Raw genomic sequence first — 21,160 nt, forward strand, 5'->3', positions numbered from 1 at the left:
GATCATGACAGCTAGATACGGTCGTGCGGGATTCACTGCACAGGCGGTAGGGGGCCGCAGATGTTCCTTTATGTGGCGAGAGATTGGGAGATATTTGCCGATGGCCTTGGCTCATTCTAGATGGTTGATTGGCGATGGACGGAGTATTGATGTGACTGAGGACTCGTGGGTGGATGCGCTCCCATTGAGACTATGGCCGACGATGTTTAGTGGTTCGGGGGCAGAGGGACTCCAGGTTTCTGACCTTCTCAGGCCGAGGGCGGCGGAGTGGGATGGTGACAGACTAGACCAGCTGTTTGGAGAGCATTTGGCAGAGCGGGTTCGGGCACTTCCCATTCCGGATTCTGTAGGTCCGGATGTTAGGGTTTGGAGTACTACTTGCAGAGCGAGTGTTGGGGTCGGTGATGTTTCCCGAGTTATTCAGCGGGAGTCAGTGTCGGGCTTAGACTGTGGCTGAGTGTGGAGGGTTGGGCTACACCAGAGGGCTGCTCTCTTCCTCTGGAAGGTGGCTTGGGAGTGTTTGCCGACGTGTTCAGTGCTGAGCAGACGAGGAGTGAGCCTTCCCCCTCTATGCACGGATTGTGGGGTGGACGAGTCGGTGGATCATGTCCTCTTCCAGTGCAATCGGGCGCGGGATGCTTGGAGGCTGACTGGGATTCCGGAGGATGCTTGGAGCCGGAGAGACTGTTTTTTGGAGATGGTTCAGCGATGGGCTGGCATTCCTCAGATGCGCAGCATGGCTATTCGGGCGTCTTGTACAGCTTATCAGATATGGCTGGCCAGGAACGCCAGTATATTTGGCGAGGGTAGCCCATCACCGCGGTTTGTGATGGAGCGGGCTAGAGCTCAGGCAGCAGAGATTATACATGTAGATTTAGCCCATAGACCTTTGACAGCTCGGGACATCTGGGGCCCCCATACTGCTTCGGCAGCTCTACATAGGGTATTTTTTACCTGGGAGCCCCCACCCTTGAGTTTCCTCAAGGTCAATTTTGATGGCTCAGTCTTGGATGGAGGTAGGAGAGGAGGGGTTGGATTCGTTATCAGGGGGCCGAGCTCTGGTGTGGTGGTGGCAGGGGGCTGTCAGATTTTTGACACCTCGGTTCCTGGGGCAGAGCTGCGAGCGGCCTGGATGGGTATGTATTATGTGCGGCGAGTGCTTCAGACGAGTTCTGTCCTGCTAGAGGGAGATTCTGCTACTGTGATCAGCTGGGTCCGAAAGGGCTCGTGCAGCTATGGAGGAGTTCACCCTCTGCTCCGTGACATTTGGGATATGGCGAGGGAGGTTACATTCCACGCCATGCATGTATATCGTGAGGCCAATGGGGCGGCCGATTGGGTGGCGGCATATGTTGCGAGTCACTCAGGAGGTACCCTATGGTCTGGGAAGAGTGAGCAGCCCGGAACACTTTGGGGCCTTTTGTTTTCTGACTCTATTGGGTGTATTCGTACCCATATTGTATGAAATGCCCGTCTTCAGAAGAAGAAAAAAAGCCTGCGTTTGGTGACTCTGTAGTGGACAAAAGAAAGCAATCTTATATAAAGGAATGGAATATTTCATCTTTTCTAATATTGGGCTATTCCTGGTATGCATGATAACAAGAAGTAGAGAGATGGACAGGATGGGCAAAAAGAACTTTGCATCATTAGAATTGTGAGGACCCATACGATCATGTGTTTAGACCCACATCAGTTATTCGCCAAAAAGATCTTGCGTACTTATATATAACTAAGAAACCCAAAAAAATAACTTTCAGCAAGTTTTTTTGGATAAGGTCCGGAGTTGTTACAAATAGTATCAGAGCGAATTCGGCCTATAACCTATGTGGACAAGGAAACACTGCAGTACGATTTTATGGAGGCTGACCATAGGTCGATCGTGGTACTTATGATTAGATTTGAATGGATTTGAACCCTTAGCCTAACGAGAACGTCAGGGCTTGAATGGGAAGAGTATGTGAGGATCTGTATGGTCGTGTGTTTAGTCCGATATCGGTTATTTGCCGAGGAGATCTTGAGTATTTATATAGGACTAAGGAATAAAAAAAAAATAACTTCTAACTAGCTTTTTTGGGTGAGGTCCTAAGTTGTTATAAGAATAATTGGTTAATGTGGAATTGTGGATGGAAACATGTCACATTAGAAAGCATAGAACGAATGGTGATATGATTATATGAATCAGTGATAGTCTTGTCGGAGGATCCATTTCAAGCGAAAGCAAATGCAGAGGTGCCTATCTTTGGTCACTTAGATTTGCTTTAAGGTATGGGAGTAGTGGCATAGGTTCGCTGAAGTGCAAGAGCAAGAATCTTACAGGCTGTTGGCCAAATGGCAAGATCACTTTTTGGATCTTAACATCCTCTTTTGGAGAAGAATTTCTTGGAAGTACATTAGATATGCCTTTTGGCATGCCATGCCCTTCTGCTGAAAATTGTAGAACTGCATGCTTCTTCTGTCGGCAGATGCATTGTTTTCGGTCAATCCTTTTATTCCTTAGGACCAATAGATTGTTTTTACTTGATTCTAGCTTTGGTTTGTGTAAGAAACCCATATATTGGCGGTGAAAAGGTTAAAAATTATGGATATACCATTAGGTGATATTGTCCCTAGATTAATATCTAGGGATCATTACTCAATGCAATGGTTAAAAGGTTTTGGCTAACAAGTGCAATGGAGCATGGGTTCAAATCTCAGGACAGCACTTTGAATAAAAAGATTCCAAGTATTTGATCATAACTAATATTAATGACCTTTTTTTATAGAAAAATAAATAAAAGACCTTTTTTATTTATACCAAAGATTAAAGGTTTTGTCTCCATTTCATCCCAGATTGCTGGGATCATAACTAGGTTAATGACCTCTTTTTTATAGAAAAATAAGATATCATCTGCTTTAGTTTGTAGACGCGAAAGATGTTTTTCTCCCTCAATAGCAATTGTTCATTGCTAGTGTTGCGTGTAGATTATCATCGATTTGCTCCTATGGTGAGGTTTATATATAAGTTGGCATCTGGTTGCCTCTCTACATCTCTCAATTATCTTGAACACAACCACTCAGTTCAACGTTCTTTATTAATGTTATAAGACAAGATCCAAATTCAACTAAGTCAGCTATTCAATCAAATAACAAGATCTAAGTGGCGACCTAGTAACAAAGTGGCATAAATTCAGTAATAAAAGCAAATTTATTTGACATGGCTTTGGAGAATGAGGTATGCTTGGTTGTTGGAGAATGAGGTAGCTTTGGTGTACTTCTCACATTAAAATTTTTTTTAAAAAAAAAAAGTTGCGATCTTTGAAGGCAAAAAATCCCATTTCCAGGACCAGGCAATTGCAGATCACAATACAGAAGGCTGAACTTGCACTTACTCTTCACAAATAAGCTGATGGAACTACAGTAATCCAATCGAGCAAGGGGCTTCCATAATGCCATTACCCTGCCTCAAAACCATTGTAATAATCAAAAAAATATCATAACTCACACTTGCAAATAGAGCTGCAGCCTAGTAGTGACATCCCTGTGCTGTCAAGAGGAGGATCTCTGTTGAACCTTGAGGGCAGTTTCCCCAAGCATTGGCTTAGAAACTTTGATTACTTACATGAATTGATTACCAGTCATTGCACCGCTATTCTAAAAATAACATATATGAAATGATTTCCAGTCATCACACAGCTATTCTAGAAATAACAGAATGGGAACTTTTATGCAACACAGAACATCGCCTCAGAAACCTTATGTGCCGAAGAAAAGGATTCCTCTTGCAGAGGAACTACCACCTTTCTGCATTGTCTTTTGCTCCATGTATGGGCTCCGCATATGAAATAACTCCTTTTCTCAAGTCTCAGTAACATTGCTCAGAATAGGTTCTGGCAGTAACCCCCCTGCGAGTGCTCAGAAACTGTTGATTACAAGGCAGTGATAGAAAACCATACTTCCTTACTATAAAAATCAAAGATGTGGCTATCAATAGAGACAAAGTCAGTTTTTTGAATTGAAGTATGATCTAACAAGTCTGAGAACTATTCAGGTGCAGAAGAGTCCTGCAACAATTTGATCACACCTATTCTTGAAGTATGCATACTGAATTTTGCAGAAGGAGAAGCACCTAAACTTCACACAAAGCATAGTTGCCTTCCTATCCATGCTTGAAAGCCAAAATACTTTTCTTTTTTGAGACATGAAAGCTAAGATACAATTGTTTCAGTGAAAACTGTGAATGAGATTTGATCCCAAGCTATCTTCTCTCCGCAAATTATGATTCCTCTTCAAGGATTGCTTCTGCAAAGAGAGGGCTGCTCACTTGGTGAGAGAAACTTGGAAGATCCAATGCATCTCTTGCAACAATCACATCTTCTTCAGATAATTTTAAAGCCTCTAATATATATTGCTGCAAGAACAAAAGTTCTGATCATACTAGCAGGCATATATTAGATTTGATAAGTAAATTAGTAGTAAATGAGTATGAATTTTAGTTCTTTTCTTCTCGCTAGGAAGGTAGAGTTAGAATGGGCAAGGGAAACAACTAGGAGTTGCATGACAAAGTATTAAGTGAAAAATATTGTTTAGTATGATACTGAGATGTGCAATGAAAATTGCAGACAGTTGCAGAAGGGGTTCTCGATTCTCACAAACAAGAGGGCCAAAGGGAAGGGGAGACCAAGTAAGACCAGGATGGAGGAGGTTGAGAAACATCCAAAACACCTGCAATTTCTAAGGACTTTGTCTTGGACATGAAACAATCTACTAATACCAAATTGATGGGAGAAAGGCTTGTTAAATTTAGTTTACATTTAAACAACTATAGCCAACAATAATGTTTCCTAATAATTATGGCTAGCTGCTCTTCTTTCAAAATGTTTCCTAATACTTTAGTACCTCATTTCGCAGCTTCCGGATGTATCCAACAAACAGCAGGTGCAATCGTTCCTTTGTGTAGCTGTTGATATGGCTGATGAGCCGTAGTTCCTGCAGGAGGAAAAATACCAATTGGGACCGAGCAACTAATAAAATTTAATATCCACCTTGAGAGAGAATTTCTGTCTTCTGATGTTTCAGAAATAGTCATTTTAGAGGCCACTATAAGCATGTGTCGCCAATCTAAGATTTATAACTAGACATCCAATGCATACTCAGGTGACTCACAAAAACAAAAGGAAAACTACATGTAAAGTTTCAATGAAAAAATCGAGCTGATATATGAGAGGACATGGAGAAGAAATCTTGGCAAAGGAATCTTCCAGTCTCTCAAGATTCAAAGTACTTAGGCATAACAGAATTCACAGAATGTACTGTAAGACTCAGGAGGAAGAAGTTTTGACAACAACCATTGTATGCTTCCTAAAAACAGGAAATGCCATTATCAGTTGAAAGTTCAGCAGTCACCATTTAAGGAAAACACATGCAGATAATAAGAGGTAACAAGTTGATTCCCTTTCTTCGTGAAATAACAAGAAAATGTTAGATGAAATTTGCTTTATAAATTTATCCAATAAAGCAAACTGTTGTCTTAAACCAGAATATACAATCTAACTTTTGATAACTGATCAGAAATCAATTATAAGATACTCACAGTTACTCTTTTAACAGTGCCCAAGGAAATGTCCCATCCAATGCTCACCACAACCTTAAAGATTCCATGTATTTCAAGTTTGGCCCAACCAAAGAAGACTCCGCATACTTGATCAGGAACAAATTCATATGAAGCATTATCTGTTTGTTTACAGAATAAAATGTCAAGTGAAACCTAGAAGCAATAACTATGCATTGATCAAATAACAATCAATACTACAATGCCCCAATAGATGCACAATATCAGATGAAACATTAAATCGGGAAGTTTACTGACCTTCAGTTATTTTAGCAACAGCAAAGCCATCATGAGGAAATAGCTCACCTAGCAGATCTTTAGCATACAATGGTTCAATTGGCAATGCATTTTGAACCCCTGCACCATAACAGCATGCTTTAATGATAGAATGTAACCACAGGAAATATGAAATGAGAATGAAATAGAATTATACAGTCTTCAAACGCTGGAAGGCCCCATAACTCAGGCTGAAACTCTAAAAGTGAATGAAGCACACAATTTGCAATTGAATAACGTTCATCCTGACATTGGAGAGATGGAACAGCCACTACCTTCGCTCCAGAAGCCTTTGCAGCTCTCACACCAACCCTATATGAAACAACCTGATTTACTTCCAAGAAATAGATGCCGACATGCATGATATGTCGAAAATAAGGATATAGTTAATAGCTCCTCTTGATAAATTAAGGTAACAATGCAAGGCAGGAACTTTAATCTAGCAGTGTGCAACATGCTAGCCTGGTAAATATTTCAGATCAGATTTTATGGGATTATTGATCGCCCTGCAGCTTTTATCATGTGACTTGCAGGTTTTCTTAATTAGCCACTAGTCATGCTACCTTCCACATGCTATATCAGTTTTCCCAGCAAACTTTTGCCATTGTGAACCACTTGCATTCGCCACAAAATAAGGGCTGCCACCTACTTTTGCTGCTTATGGGGTATATTTGGGAGGTAGCATTGTTGATGTCAACTTATACTCGAGTAAGAAAGAAATTTCATTGTAAGAAATTTTGAAATGTACTCATCAATGATCGTACATGGAGAGAATTAGATCTTCTAGCCTTCTGCTGAATTCTATTGCCTCTATAAACTACATGAATTTTCAACACATATGGCTTTATTCTATAATTTTTTGAGGCTGCAGAATGATTCAAGTAACATGAGAGAATTAGATCTTCTAGCTTTTTTCTGAATTCTATTGCCTCCATAAACTACATGAATTTTCAACAGATACAGCATTATTCTATAAATTTTTGAGGCTGCAGAATTAATTATTCAAGTAACACGCCAGAAATCCACTAAAAAAATTCTTTTAAAATTTTTTTTGATGAATATTACATTTCCTTAAGTAATTTTTTAATGTTTAATCATCTAGGCAGAATATCTATGCAACATCCGAACTATGTCTAATATTTGTTTTTAACACTTCTTGTGAACAAGCAAATGCCCTTGTTAGCTACTACATATAAGTCAGCAATGCCGGCTTATGAAATAATGGATGTTTAAAACCAAACTCTTACTGGAAACTTGTCTTGACTATGTCCAAAACATTCATATTATTTAAGAGAGCAACTTTCATTGATGAGTAATGGTATCTATATGGAAATATCAAATGAAGGATCACATTCTGGTGATCAATTGTATGTGGCTAAAATTACTAAAATATTATCCGGTAATGCTGTATAAAAACTAATCATGCAACGTTTCCAACACCCAACTAACAAATATCCAGTTCTACTCACGGGGAATCCTCAATCACTAGACAGGCTGATGAATCTATGCCAAGTCTTTTTGCTGCCTCTAGGAATCTGAAAACAGATGTAGGACAGCAACAGTTAATCCTAATGCAAAAACAATTCAAGCCAAGAAATGAGGCATGTTATATCCTTTAGCGAAAACACTCACATGTCAGGAGAAGGTTTTCCATGTTTAACATCATCTCCACCAAGTATGACAGAAAAGGATTCCTTCCAACCTGTATCAATGTTTCTGATAGCAAATGAAAATATGCATACACAATTGATGAACCGCAGGCTAATATATCACATAAAAAAACTTGCACATCAAGATATCATTTTCCCTGGAGCTATCTACAGCATGTTGACATAAGACAGCATGTTATGCTAACTAAAATATAAATATGCTGCAGTTCTTGTGACATTTTTCTGCAAGAAGGCACAATTTAGGCTGTACAGAATTTATGCAAAGTGTAGGGTTGACATAAAACAACATGATATTATGCTAACTAAAATATAAATAAGCTGCATTTCTTGTGATGCTTTGGCAAGAAGGCACAGGTTAAGCTGTACAGAATTTATGCAAAGTGTATGGGTTTTCTTATCTCCATGCCGCAGCCATAGGAATATGTTAAAGATGGTAAAGCCAAAGGCAAGTCTAAGCTTTCGCAGAAAAATATTCCAAGAATGTGTCGTCCAACTACCTTGGAAAACCTACTAGCAGTTCAAGCATGTGAAGGGGGAGGGGGGAGCTGTCGAGTACATACTAATACATAAAATTTTTAAGCCAGAATCCTGAACAAGAATCTTTGTCTAAGGCAAGAAAATCAAAAATGTTACAGAAGAATATAAAGTTCATAAAAAATTCAAGGGAAAGTGATAACCTTGCTGGTGCGAAATTTTTGTCTCTATATGTCTCCTGATGGAATTTGAAGCAAGTGCCAAAGGAACTCCATGCTTGTGAAGATGTCTAATGAGGCGATTAACACCTGGAAGTGCTTTTGCTTGTGGCAACCTAGAGAAATGGAATCACACAGATTCAGCCCTTTACAATTCCTTCATTCAACTATAATACACACTTTGGCACTTCTAAACTAATATATTGTGCTATTAAATCGACCTTGCCTTTGTGATTTTCCATCCAATGGCTTAATAAGAAATATCATTCAAGTTCGTGGACTGCTAATTGCCCAGAAACCCTCTCAACTATTCCACCAACAAGTGTATATTATCAAGACTTGTAATAAAAGGTCTAATAAAGGGCCATTCGAACAAATATTAAAAACACAATCTGCTAGGTCACAGTGCAGCTTATGAAGTCATGAATTGATGATACTCCAAGTGAATGTGGTCATATTCTACCCATACGCTTATTTATTGGCATAGAAAGATAAATGGAGAAGACCTTTTCAAAGGTGCATATGTTGAACTTCAACCCATTAAGCGAATTCGCACCACAAAGACTTGTTACCACAAAGTTTGCATAGAGTTCCTATGTCCCTTCAGAAAATTAATCTATCCTCGATAAAAATACAATCAAGATCTCTTTAACATGAAAGCTCTACTACTACAATTTCATAGTAATTTATACTATGAAGGGCGGAATCCAAGCGACACATAAAATCAAAACTAGGCATGTTGTCTCTGTTACCCACAATTCTGGTCAGGCTCACTTAGCAATGCAAATGGAGCAGGTCAGGCCAAGCAAATCCAAAATTTTCAGAAGAGTTAGTCACATCATGTGGCCTGAAAGAATGTAGCAGTACTCGCTAGCTATAGTTCATGCCAGATGATTAAATGCTTGACTCTAAATAATGTTAAGCCCTCATATCTAATCGCATGATAAATATGAATTAGAATCTAACAAATAGAAGGATGCATCAATCTAGCTTTTTTTTCTCAAAAGGAAGACCTCACTTTTCCTGATACATTGGCATGATCGCCTCCGAGAATTCATCGGCAGTCAGTGGGAGGTCATAATCCTTCACAATGGCAGCAGCCGCCTCCTTCTGCATCTGTCCCAGCCTCCTCTCCTCCTTCTCCGCATCGGGGACCTTTCCATACCTGGCCAGGAACTCCTTCAGAACATTCTTTGTTGCTCTTTCTACATGGAAGAAAAATTGCATTAAAAACCGATAACCCACACACAGGGGGAGGGGGGGAGAGGACAAAACGAGACAAGAAATCAGAGACCAGTGTCCAAAAGGGTGCCGTCCAAATCCAAAATGACGGCCAAAAGCCGATCTTTCTCCATCGAGAGAGCGTAGAAGAAGCGAAGAGGGAGGCAGAGAAAGGAGATGGGAGGTGGCGAAGAAGAGAAGGTGGTGGCGGGGATTTAAGAGGGAGAGGATGGAGAAAAGGAGGAGGGAATGGGAATCGATTCGGAGAGCCGTGGGGGATCGGAGTCCTCAGGGATGGAATGGAATGACGGGTTGTATCTTTCGCGGTCCGCACAGATCTCAAAGCACTCCGAACCTACCATTCACAGTCTGCACAGATCTCAAAGCCACTATTGCGCGATCTAACGGTTGATTTGCGCGAAGGAAGGTGAATCCTTCTTTTGCTCGAAAGATACAACCCGGTCCCCTAATTTATGTACGGATTCCGTCTTACCTGCGCAACGGCAACAAGGTGCGGTATCTGATGCTTTTAAAAGGAACAAAAGGATATTCTTTTCTATTATTTTTAAAATTATTGGTTATTCATATTTGAGATCAAATGGAATTGATACATTTGTGTTTAATTAAATTGTTTGAAATGTTTTGATTTTTTGAATCCATGAGATCATTGCCATACTCAGGGGAACTGAATTCTTTGGTTGGGTTCAGTGCTTGAGTTTTTCTTTAATAAATGGTGGTAGTATCCCTTGGATATGCTTATCAAGGAGATTGCATCAACGAATGCGCACTCTAATATTCCTTGTGTTCTGGAATGGTTGTGATGCCATGTTCTTGGGATCTTAGAATTGGTCCACTTGAGAGTGAGGCTCCAATGGCATAATATGAGGCTATTGGATGGCTTTTCACCCAAGAAACTCATGCCATCATGCAGTCGAAGCAAGCATCAAGGATGAGGCCATCATTCTTGGCGACTGCAATTTGTCTCTGAAATAGTAAAAAATTATTATTTTTTAGAAATAAAAATAGAAATAATTATAGATTAATGTTAAAATCACCACTTGTCCCAAAAACTTAAACGGATAGAATGAGGTAGATTTATTTATATATTTTATATTTTCTTACATTCTCTCTCACACGTGGGCCGAACTTTTTTTTTAATGGGTGAGCCTAATATGTAAAATTTTTTAATAATAGGATTAAAGAGTGTGGAAATAAAGTTCGAACTCAGAACCTCTGCTCTGATACCATGTTAAAATAAAAATAGAAATGATTATAGATTATCCATCAATGCTCCCATCTGTAATTTAAAAATTAGCACTTAATCCACCTGAGGTCAGCTTCCGCCATGCTATGTATTACCTGGTTGTGGTTTGACAGGATGCAAATTTATCTTTAGAAAAAGATCTAGAGCTTATTTTCACTCGATTTGAATCCCTTTTTCTCTCACATATCCAAACTGAAGCTTGTTTCTCTAAATCCAAGCATTTTTCTTTAAATCTAAGCCTCTTTTCACCAATATAAAGCAAACGAGCAAGCTGAAATCCACTAGATAAGATAGACTTCGCAGTTCTTGAAGAACAAATATGTTGTGGTTCAAATTCAGCCTGAGGGTGACCATGCCGGAGGAGTCAGAGGGAGCTGCCGGACGGGATGGAGAAGGAAATTGCTTCCTGCACGCTGACGGACTTGCACAAAGCCTCATCGGTGGAGTTCTGGTGAGGCCCCTCCGATAATGAAGTTAGAGTAGATTTTAGGTGGTCCAGCCAAAAAGTCCTTAGGCATTACCTAATGGGACTATTTATAGTTCTCGCGGAGGTACCCAGGTAGCGTGCAGTCAAGGCTTGCTTGAGGCATATGGTGTAGGCCGTCCTTGTGAAATGTATAGCGTCGACAGAGGTGGCGGGGTATAATTCCTGGTTGATATGTCGTGGAGTGGCTAGCAAGCAAAGCATGGCGCGGTAAGGTTGTAATGTACGACCATGTATGTGGACATAGAGGCGCGCGTAGGTGCGCACGTGAATGTGGCCGTGGGCGAGATTGGGCTCGCTTAGAGGCCGCAACTTTTACTTGGTGAAGTTAGCTTGATGAGCACTGAGGTCGAGCCGACTTAGGGGGCCGCGACATATATTTGGTGAAGTCGGCTTGGCGGACACTGAGGTCGGCCTAACGTCCTCGGCTCTGAAGTCAGCTCGGTAGGGGGCCTCGAGCTCGAGCCGGGGCGTCATTATGGATACCTACGGTCGACGAGGCCTCTTCGGCTCTTGGTCGATCCTGCAGAGCGCTCCGAGTGTAGAGGTCCGGCCGAGATCTGTTCGGCCTTTTGTAGGGTTCGGGGTTGGACTGGTGCTCAGCGGGACCGAGGTCTGGCCTACTCAGTATTGATGTTTTTTTGGCTGAAATTGGGTGGTCTCATGTTGTGAGCAGGACGATCCATTTTGCCCCCTATCATTTGTCCCTCGACTTCCGAGGTCGAGTCGCTCTTCGACTCGGGCGAAGGAAGTAGCTCGAAAGTTGGTCGTCTTGTCATAACCAAGTGCTTATGAGGACGTGCACACTGAGCTGGGTATACTTCACATAATTGAGGGCTGGTTGCTTCAGGCCGAGTCTTGCAAGCAGAGTTTGAGTGGATCAGGTTGCCACGTCAATTGAAGCGGGAGCGGCCGCAGGAGCTCTTTGAAGTGTTGCATGCATGCTCCTTCTCAAGGCATCGCTGGGTGGAACGCAAGGAATTAGTCATTAATGTCCCGTTCTCCGAAGCGGCTCTCATGACCGTTTCCGTCTTCAATGCTATGATCCAGGAAGATCCGCCGAGGGAGATTCTGGATCTGCCATGTGGTCTAACCAAAAAATCCTTTCTTCTTCTAATTTTTCTATCTTCCCATTCATTTCTGAGATCCAACTACTTGGGCGTTTGGTTAACCCGATTTGAGCCGTTGAGGCAGGCTATATAAGATTTTGGGAGGATCTTAAAGCGCTCACTCGATATCTTTTGCTTTCGTCCTCTTTCCTGGCTACCATCTTCATTATGAGAAGTTGTAGGGATGATCTTCAGCAATAAGACCTTGATGGCTCGACACAACGAGGTGGTTGCGTTGAATGGAGCTCGGTCTGAGAAGAAGTCGCAGAATCTCATCACCGGCATCACTAAGGGCTTCCGCTACAAGATGCATTTTGTCTTGGCCCGCCGATGCTAGGGTGGATGATGCCTGGAGCGAACGAGCTCGTCGAGGTGCGCGAGCTCGTCGCCGATGCAACGGTCTGGGATGCTGCAGAGGCCGCCACTGTGGTCGGATCAGAAGCTGTTTAAGCTAACAATTCTTTTCTACTTGTTTTCTTTTTTCTCTTGCTTTTGCTAGATCGGCCACTTAGGCCTTTTGTATGTAGCCCGACCTCAAGGTCGGCTATTTTTGTACTCGGCCCTTGGCCTTTCAATATGAATAAAGTGCATTTTCTTCACTACTTTGCGTCTTGAAATCTGACATAGTGTTTGAACTCATTTCACTTGAAGCTTTATGCTTAGCTAGCAAGGTCCGAACTGCACAGTTTAGGTATTGACTTAGCCTCCATGCTGCCAGATAACTTTGCAGAGTCGACAAAGAGCTTGCCGAGGCCGGGACAGAGGCCACTTTCGAGGTCGGGACGGAGGCCGATCCCAAGGTCTAGCTCGATGAGTGGTCATGGGCACGTATGTGGATGCAGTCGTAGGCGAGGTCGAGCTTGATGAGAGGTCACATCATGTATTCGGCGAGGTTGGCTTAGCAAGTGCTGAGGTCAACTCAGCCTCTCCGATTCCAAAGTTTGCTCGGTAGGGTGTCCCGAGCTCGAGGGTCGGGGCACGTTGTTGGATAGGGCACCCCGAACTTGGCCAGGGCGCGTCGTCGAATATCAAGAGCACCCCGAACTTAGATCGAGGCGTGTCAGCGAATATAAAGATGCCCCGAGCTTGGTCGGGGCGCATCGTCGTATAATCCTGCGGTCGAAGGAGCTCTTTGGCTCGCAGTCGACATAGTAGGGTACGGGCCTGCGACGTCATTATAAGCATCAAAAGATGTTGCTGCAGGTTGTAGCAACGAAAAGATTCAGCCGAGGTCGACTGAGCCTTTGGCGAAGTCCGAGATCGGGCTAGTCCTTAGCAGGACTGAGGTCTGGCCTGGTCGGTGCTGAGGTCTGCCCGGCTGGAATGAGATGATCCCTTGTCCTGAGCAAGACAATCCATTTTGCCCCCCATCAATGACCATAGAAACATTCGATGTTCAATATATATAACATGGAAAACAATATTTGAGAACAAGTCACTCTATAGATAATTGATTAGGATAAAATTAAAAGTTCATACTTCTGTATAATAACCAAACAATCATTTTCTCATCATTATATAAAACATGAGAAAACAATTAAGAAATATATCCCTTTTGGTGGTAAATAATTAATTGTAATAAGGGCCAAGTATCATATTTTTGTATGCTAACTATAGAACCATCATGTGGCCATTATATAAATATGACAAATTTAATTTAACGATGGAACCCTCAATAGTTGATTGATTATATTGTGATTGAAATTTAAGTTTCTATAGAGTGACCATGGACTTGCTGTATGAGATAGAGGATATAAAATTTAGAGCCTAGTCTTCTTATAATTCGTTAACTATAATTAGATCTAAATTTTGTGTTTCGATGGAGTGCTTAGAAGACTATTTTGCATTTGCTCCGCGGGATATATGAAATAAAGCTTAATGTCAGATCCATTTGTAGTTCAATTATTTATAAAAGTTCAAATTTCATACTTTCATATAATGACCATAAAACTACTTTTTGGACACTGTATTAAATACGAAACATAAAATTTAATCGTAAATATTTTATACTTATGAATCATAATCAAATCTAGTTTTGAGTTTCTATGTAATAACTAAAAAATCATTTATATGCACCTTGTATGAAACATTGGACTCAATGATAAAGGAAAGCCCTGGATTCAACATTGTTTATACATTGACCAAGGTAAGGACTCTCTCTTAACTCATTTCAGGTCGCTTCCGACAATCAAATGTCTAAAACGACTTGTCTAAAATGGCTCCAGATGTCCACGTAATCCAAACTATTGTTCGATTAATTAGGTCATTTAGCTTAAAATAAATTTGCTATCCCAAATCAGATCATGTCGACGGGCTACAACCAAATGAAACACGTGTAATGTTTAAATCTCTTCATCTAACTTGTTACATTTACTTTTTAAGTTTCCTTCGACAGTCGAGCAAGTTAAAGGTGTGTCGTACAGGTACAATCAGCTGTTCATGCTTGACACCAAACAGCTCCATTCTCCACTGAGGCGTTGCTACGTCACTAGATCTGCGGGACCCACTCTCCCAAAAATATAAATAAAGAAGCCGAAAGTTTTCCCGCAAAACACCACCCTGGAGTCATTTATTTGAAGCTGGCTGTTCCTGTCGCCGTTGTATTCTAAAATCGAATCTCAAATTCTCCTAATCAACTGCCATGTGTCCATATTTATTCGCTCGACTCGAATGCGAACGAGAACGAGAACGAGAGCATATGGGATCACCAGACTGAGAGCAGAGCTTCAAGCCTTCATCGCCTTATCCACGCCGAAATGAGCATCCGAAGCGAAACAAGGACAGAGAGTTGTGCCGAAAAAGAAACGAGGAAAGAGAGAAAAACGCTATTCCTAAGTCCTCCAAATCCAATGGCGTCCCCTTCGATCCCATTTCGGGATCCCCATTCCAATCCGAAACCTAACCTTCCCTCCATTCCCACCCCCATGGCCCTTGCTGCCGCCCCCTCGACCCCCTTCCCCCTCTCCCTCCCCCGAAAACCCCCGCCATTGACCCCTTCCGCCGCCGCCGCCGCGCCCGCCCACCTCGAGACCCCATCCTTGGCAATCGACCACAAGCTCGTCGTCTCCGGCGGCCGCCAGCTCTCCGGCCACGTGGACATCAGCGGCTCCAAGAACGCCGCCCTGGCCGTTCTCGCCGGGTCCCTCTGCTGTGCCGCCGGGCCTGCGGTGATCCGCGGCGTGCCGAACCTATCCGACACCCGGACCATGGCCGCGGTGCTTCGTTCGGTGGGGGCGCGGGTGGAGGAGGCGGGCGGTGGGGAGGTGGTGGTGGACGCTAGCGGGGTCAGCTCCGTCGAGCCGTCGCCCGACGATGTGGGGAGGATCCGGGCGGGGTTCTTCGTGCTGGGCCCGCTGGTGGCAAGGTTCGGGGAGGCCGAGGTCGCGCTGCCCGGAGGGTGCAAGATTGGGGCGCGGCCCATTGATCTCTACGTCCGGGGGTTCTCGGCTCTTGGGGCTGTTGTTGAATTGAGTTGAGTCTAATACTAAACTCCGTTGACCTGTTTGAGAAGAAATAGCATTAAAGTTATGATTTTTATAGCTTATACTGTTGGTTGAATGTTTTGATGCAAGTTCTTGAATTTTGTGACTGATGATAGATTCATAGGGAGAACAATCACAACATTGGAGAAAATTCCTTTATGATGTTTAAATTAAATAAAAGCGGAACTGAGCTACGAACAATTGTACCATTCTGAAACACAAGCAGGAAGCAGGGTTGGATCATGAGAACCAGAATTTGGTTACTGGTGATGAGAAGAAACAAGCCTTCCAGTCGAAATAAAGTTTGGATCCAAAGGGATTATGATCCAAGGCATTCATTGTATATATCTTTCATTTGTTTTTAATCTGGTCTGTCATTTAGTAAGTGCAGAAATTTTAGCATCGGTATGAGACGTGGGAAAATATAGAAAGAATATTTGGTCATCAGCAAGTTTCCAGTTGAAAACACACACATGGATTGTTAGACTGGAATAATTTATCAATTATCTCTTAGTTTTATCAATAAAGATTTAGAACCAGATAGTCTGCTATTAGATACTCAATGTATTATTCAGATCTTTTTTATAAGTAAATGATGCTCTTTTCGACAAATATACTTTGACCTTGCTGGATACTTACGTATTCTGCACCACTTAGTTCTGAATGTATTTGCCCGAGCGGCACCTTTAAGCAGATCAAAGTGTATATAATTAGATAAAGATTAGACCTTTTTGATTGAGGTATTTGCGTGCGACTTATGAGTTCAGAAATCAATTGTTTTCAGCTAATGATTTCTGAGCCACTTAAAATTAACGATGACCATGGCCTCTACATCTTCCTTCTTTACTTAACAATGCTTGTGATAATCCCATAATTTGACTTTGTGAGACCACTTATAAGCTGCTGAATGCTGGGAGCAAGCACTGACATAAATCCGTGCATACTTTTTTCACAGGCATGGGAAAGTCCGAGTACATGCAGCAAATGGCAGAGGCCTCATTGGAGGTCGGTTCCATCTTGATTATCCCAGTGTTGGAGCAACTGAAACCCTCATGATGGCGGCATCTATGGCAGAGGGGGTGTCTGTACTTTCAAATGTAGCTCGGGTAAGATATTAAGGAACCAAAATTAGATCTTCTCTCGTTTCTTTGTCTTATAGAAATTTCAGGATTATGTTGATTGCGTTGCAGGAGCCAGAAGTGGCCGATCTTGCTCAATTTCTAGTTGCCTGTGGGGCGTGTATTGAAGGGGCTGGCACAGGCACACTTGTTGTTACTGGTAGAAAGCAGCTGCATGGTGCTGAATTCACCATAGCACCTGATCGCATTGAAGCCGGTACATTCATGGTCGCTGCAGCCATTACTCGTTCATGCATTTCACTGTCACCTGTCATCCCATATCACTTAAGTAGCATGATAGACAAGCTTTCCGCAGCTGGTTGCAGAATCACACAGAGAGGGCCTGGTATTCTAGAGGTATGAGTAGCTTTTATCTTCATCTTCTATATCTTGTTCTCTGTAGAACCTCAAAGGCTTAAGAATTTTAACCACTTTAGCAGATTTCAGCAGTGCCTGCAACAACTGGAGGAGATCTTCAAGGTTTTTATCTGAAGACATCACCATATCCTGGATTTCCTACTGACCTTCAGCCTCAGTTCATGGCCTTGCTTACCACTTGCAATGGGTCAAGCATTGTTGAAGAATCCGTCTTCGAAAACCGTATGCATCACGGTATGCTGTAATATGACTATTGAATCATTTTTTTTCATTTGGCATCCTTCTTGTTTCATTTGGCTTGACTAACATATGAGTATGATGTTCATATTTGCCTTATTACATGATTTATAGATCAGATTTCTTTTTTCCTTTGGCGCAGTTCTTGACCTTATCCAATTTGTTGTTAAATCTAACTCTGTTGAAGTCAAAGGAATACTCGGTGAAGTCAAAGGGATAACATGAGACCTTTCCTCTCAGTGTCGTGTAATAAAAATACAAAACCTTCCATTCACTGGTCTTTTCAAGTTTGCAATGATGTGCTTTGATCGGTATAGGCTTGCAAGTTCATGACATCAAATCTTCACTTAGTGAAAAAGCTGCATGTGTTTCAGTCGAGTTGTTTTATCATACTTTAGTTTAGAAAATGAGATTCCATTTTGAGATTGTGTTTGTTTATGACTGCTATTCTTGATGTTGCCTCTTCAGCGCACTTCCTTGTTGGGTCTCTGTAAGGCTACTTCTAATGAGTTCAAAATCTATCTCCAATAAATTTGACATGCTAAGAATATACAGTAGTACGTTTCTTATTATCTGACCAGCATCATCCACTGTCTTTCTGCTTGTGATAGTGGAAGAGCTGCAGAAACTCGGTGCCAGAATTAAACTTCATGGAAGCACAGCACTAGTTGAAGGAAGAAAACCAAGGAGGTAATTGTTATATTATTTCCTTGATCGTGCCTATAAGAAGTATGAGAATGTATGCAGGTACCATTTTAGAGGTTAATTTCTAGCCGTATGACCAATCTTTTTCCTGACAAAAACATCAATCGGAATACTTATTTAAATCTTCCTTTCTAGCTTTGCCCTCTATGGTTGTCCCATTGCTGCGGCTGATTTGAGAGGTGGAGCTGCCCTGGTCTTAGCAGGAATGGCAGCAGAAGGGGTTACGGAGGTTGGCGGTGTTGCTCATATTGACAGAGGTTATGAGAATTTTGAGCCGAAACTTCTTTCACTTGGAGCCCAAATTAAAAGAGAGGCGACTCCAAACAGCGTTTTGTGAAGAGCATTGCTTAATGCTTATGGAAAACCTCCATCAGTGGAAGCTTCATGACTGTCTCTGGCTCTTGGGGGGTGTAATTTTTTTTATATTTTTTAATAGTTGTTTGTGTTGCACGCTCTTACTTTCGTATAGTTTGGGTTCAAAAGAGAATCTCTTTGTACTGCTACATCGGGCTATATCCACGTACATGGCTTTTTATCTCTCGCAATTCAAATTTCGAGCTGTATTATTCTAGATGTAGGAACAGACCCGCATGAGTTTGATAACTGATCGTCCATGCTTCCTAAAAAATTGCTCCCTTTGTTCTCTAGTTAGAGAGTTTAAGAAACATAAATTATTATAGTTGATGTTAAAAATTCTAAGCACCGCATAATTTGGTGATCGGGATTTATAAAATATCAGCCATGGAAGAGTTCTCTTTCTACCCTACAGATAAATCCCAATGCAATAGGAGATGTGTTATCCAGCTATGCAGCCCAACAAGAGGATAAATTGAGTTTTTCAAAAATTTTAAGTAAAATATAGTAGAATAAAACTTGATGAGTGCATACAAGTTGAAACGAGTAATTAATAAAAGTAAATATGTAAGATATCAATGTAAATAATACATGCATTATAAATACAACAAAATTTATAGTAGTATGATGTCAATCCTGCACCTACATCCATTTTTCAAGACATCTTTTTTGAAAATTTCTAGTATAATCTTTTCAAGATTGCAGTCCGATTGTTTTAGTCGGGTTTACAATCAACCCAGTTGATTTTTACTAGCAATCAACCAAAACCACAATCGAGCCTATCTCCAGGCTCAATACAATTTAATTCAAGATTTGGATAGACCTTTTTCTTAAGTTTTAGTCTCTAAAACTTGACACACTAGTGTATAGAGAATAATATGTAACACAATAAAAATATAGCTCTTTAAAGAGAAATACAATTAATAAATAGAGCTTTGAATCTATTGGTTGGCCTTGATTAAACTTGAATGTATTTCATCCACTCTCTTAGTTGTAGAAAATGTGATTTTTCGGCTCTTAATGAATATACTTGAATATTTTTCTTTTTGAGGATCTTTTCTTTTCTTTGGCTATTCAATTTATTCTATTTTTCTTCTACTTTGCTTTCTTTTAGTGTTATTATGTATTTATAACATTTAGGAGTGGTTGGAAGACTCTCTTAGTATTTAAACAGATTCAAAGAGCTATTGTAAGATAAAGACAGCTATTCTGATTTACATAAAAACTAGATGTTATTGTTGTCGGGTGTAGAGAGTCGACTCAACGTTTTCAGGGGTCGACCCATAATCTTCAAGAATTGACTCATAATTTTCAACGGTTGACTCAGATTAGCTGTTGTTTTTATTATGCTCTGTCTTTCTCCTGCGACCATTGTGAAGTCAACTCTTTTGGTTTAGGAGTTGACTCGTCCATTAATAGAGGCCGACTCGTTACCTTCATGGGTCGACTCTCCAATAGACTGAATTTTACTGTTCTCTGTCTTTTCTCTGTGGCTATTTAGGGGTTAACTCGCTTGCTTCTATAGTCAACTCTTGACTGACTATGTTGACTCGCCAATATGGTAAAATTTGCAGCTCTTTATCTTTTGTCTGTAACTATTCAGGGGTCAACTAATTTACTTCTGGGGTCGACTCTTGTTTGACTGGAGTCAGCTCATGTTCTTCATATGTCAACTTGCCAATATGGTAAAATTTATAGCTCTCTATCTTGTCTCTAAGACTATTATGATGTCGACTCGTGATCTGCAAGAGTCGACTCGTGAAAGCGTATCAATCTGTATCGATGTGCCATGGTCGACTCGTTGCAAACTAAGGGTCAACTCTTGAGATAGCCCAGGTCAAAATTTTCTGTATTTGTATGTTAGCATTCCAGGGTTACTTCAAGGCCCTTTTGGAGTCAAGTTCTTTGCGTGAGCTTTGAATAATTAATCTTCATTTGAGAGTTACTAAAAGCTTTCTTCTTGACTTTTTGCAAACATTCATGTATACTCAAGGCAACTGATTAGTAAACTTTTTACTCAAATATTTTGCATCATCAAAATTAAATCTTTAGTATCACCAAGATGCTGCTGCTATCACAAGATAACTAGGATGGGTGGGCTGGATCGGCCTTCATTATTCGAAACGAGCAAGGATATTGGAGCTAAGTCAGCAACTGGGTCTGGCTAAATCTTATATATATATATATATATATATATATAGTTTGAGCACACCTTTACCGTTGATATTTTACATGGATATTGTGAAGCCAATCAGTGTGCTGATAGGCTAACCAATTTTGTTATTAACCATACACAACCTTGTCCCTGGGCTGTTCATTAGCCTGCAGATCTCATGAACTAGGTGGCTGTGGATGCCACCGTCATGCATATAGCACGGCATGTCACAGAGTTGTCTTCTTGCCAAAAAAAAAAAATATTAACAAAATGCAAGATAAGTACATCTACTGCATTTAGGGGCTATCTGGGAAATCCAGTAGAATTGGATTCGATTTCCTACTAGCTTATTTGGATATGGCCCATGCTAATCCTACACCTTAGCAACACCAATTATTGTAGGAAAGAAGACTTCCATGGATCAATTT

General features: G+C 41.1%; 2 protein-coding genes across 4 annotated transcripts; one reads left to right on the forward strand and one right to left on the reverse strand.

The window, feature by feature from the left end:
- Positions 1–3,711: 3,711 nt before the first annotated feature.
- On the reverse strand, positions 3,712–9,736 carry LOC103724324 (bifunctional riboflavin kinase/FMN phosphatase-like). 2 transcript variants are annotated; one of them, XM_039125512.3, is made up of 10 exons: positions 9,520–9,736; positions 9,244–9,430; positions 8,211–8,341; positions 7,496–7,565; positions 7,333–7,398; positions 6,021–6,175; positions 5,846–5,944; positions 5,570–5,709; positions 4,876–4,965; positions 3,712–3,881 (listed from the first exon to the last, which is right to left on the reverse strand). In XM_039125512.3, exons 1-10 carry the CDS (start codon positions 9,578–9,580, stop codon positions 3,855–3,857), a joined length of 1,026 nt encoding a protein of 341 aa, XP_038981440.3. In that variant the 5' UTR covers positions 9,581–9,736; the 3' UTR covers positions 3,712–3,854. The 2 variants fall into 2 exon arrangements, with proteins under 2 accessions (XP_038981440.3, XP_008813770.4); XM_008815548.5 differs by lacking the exon at positions 3,712–3,881 and adding an exon at positions 3,917–4,387.
- Positions 9,737–14,983: 5,247 nt separating this feature from the next.
- On the forward strand, positions 14,984–18,768 carry LOC103724323 (uncharacterized). Of its 2 annotated transcripts, none has more exons than XR_015969564.2 (6): positions 14,984–15,773; positions 16,739–16,891; positions 16,976–17,260; positions 17,344–17,515; positions 18,130–18,265; positions 18,359–18,768. XR_015969564.2 is itself a non-coding variant. In XM_088706183.2 (6 exons), exons 1-6 carry the CDS (start codon positions 15,060–15,062, stop codon positions 18,558–18,560), a joined length of 1,605 nt encoding a protein of 534 aa, XP_088562309.2. In that variant the 5' UTR covers positions 14,985–15,059; the 3' UTR covers positions 18,561–18,768. The 2 variants fall into 2 exon arrangements, 1 of the variants encoding a protein (XP_088562309.2); XM_088706183.2 differs by having other exon boundaries at positions 14,985–15,773; positions 18,130–18,208.
- Positions 18,769–21,160: the final 2,392 nt, after the last annotated feature.

This window comes from Phoenix dactylifera, chromosome 1, assembly GCF_051530095.1.
Source record: "Phoenix dactylifera cultivar Ajwa chromosome 1, Ajwa_hap1_PhDact_Kaust_v1.1, whole genome shotgun sequence".
NCBI classification, from domain to species: domain Eukaryota; kingdom Viridiplantae; phylum Streptophyta; class Magnoliopsida; order Arecales; family Arecaceae; genus Phoenix; species Phoenix dactylifera.

Excerpts from the sequence above, each read along its gene's own strand:
- LOC103724324 (XM_008815548.5), bottom strand. The coding sequence starts at position 9,580 with ATGGAGAAAGATCGGCTTTTGGCCGTCATTTTGGATTTGGACGGCACC. Across the intron at positions 6,176-7,332 it reads CTAGTGATTGAGGATTCCCC|GGTTGGTGTGAGAGCTGCAA; the intron begins GTGAGTAGAACT and ends TGTTTCATATAG. Across the intron at positions 4,388-4,875 it reads TCCGGAAGCTGCGAAATGAG|CAATATATATTAGAGGCTTT; the intron begins GTACTAAAGTAT and ends TTGTTCTTGCAG.
- LOC103724323 (XM_088706183.2), top strand. The coding sequence starts at position 15,060 with ATGAGCATCCGAAGCGAAACAAGGACAGAGAGTTGTGCCGAAAAAGAA. Across the intron at positions 16,892-16,975 it reads TACTTTCAAATGTAGCTCGG|GAGCCAGAAGTGGCCGATCT; the intron begins GTAAGATATTAA and ends ATTGCGTTGCAG. Across the intron at positions 18,209-18,358 it reads GAAGGAAGAAAACCAAGGAG|CTTTGCCCTCTATGGTTGTC; the intron begins GTAATTGTTATA and ends CTTCCTTTCTAG.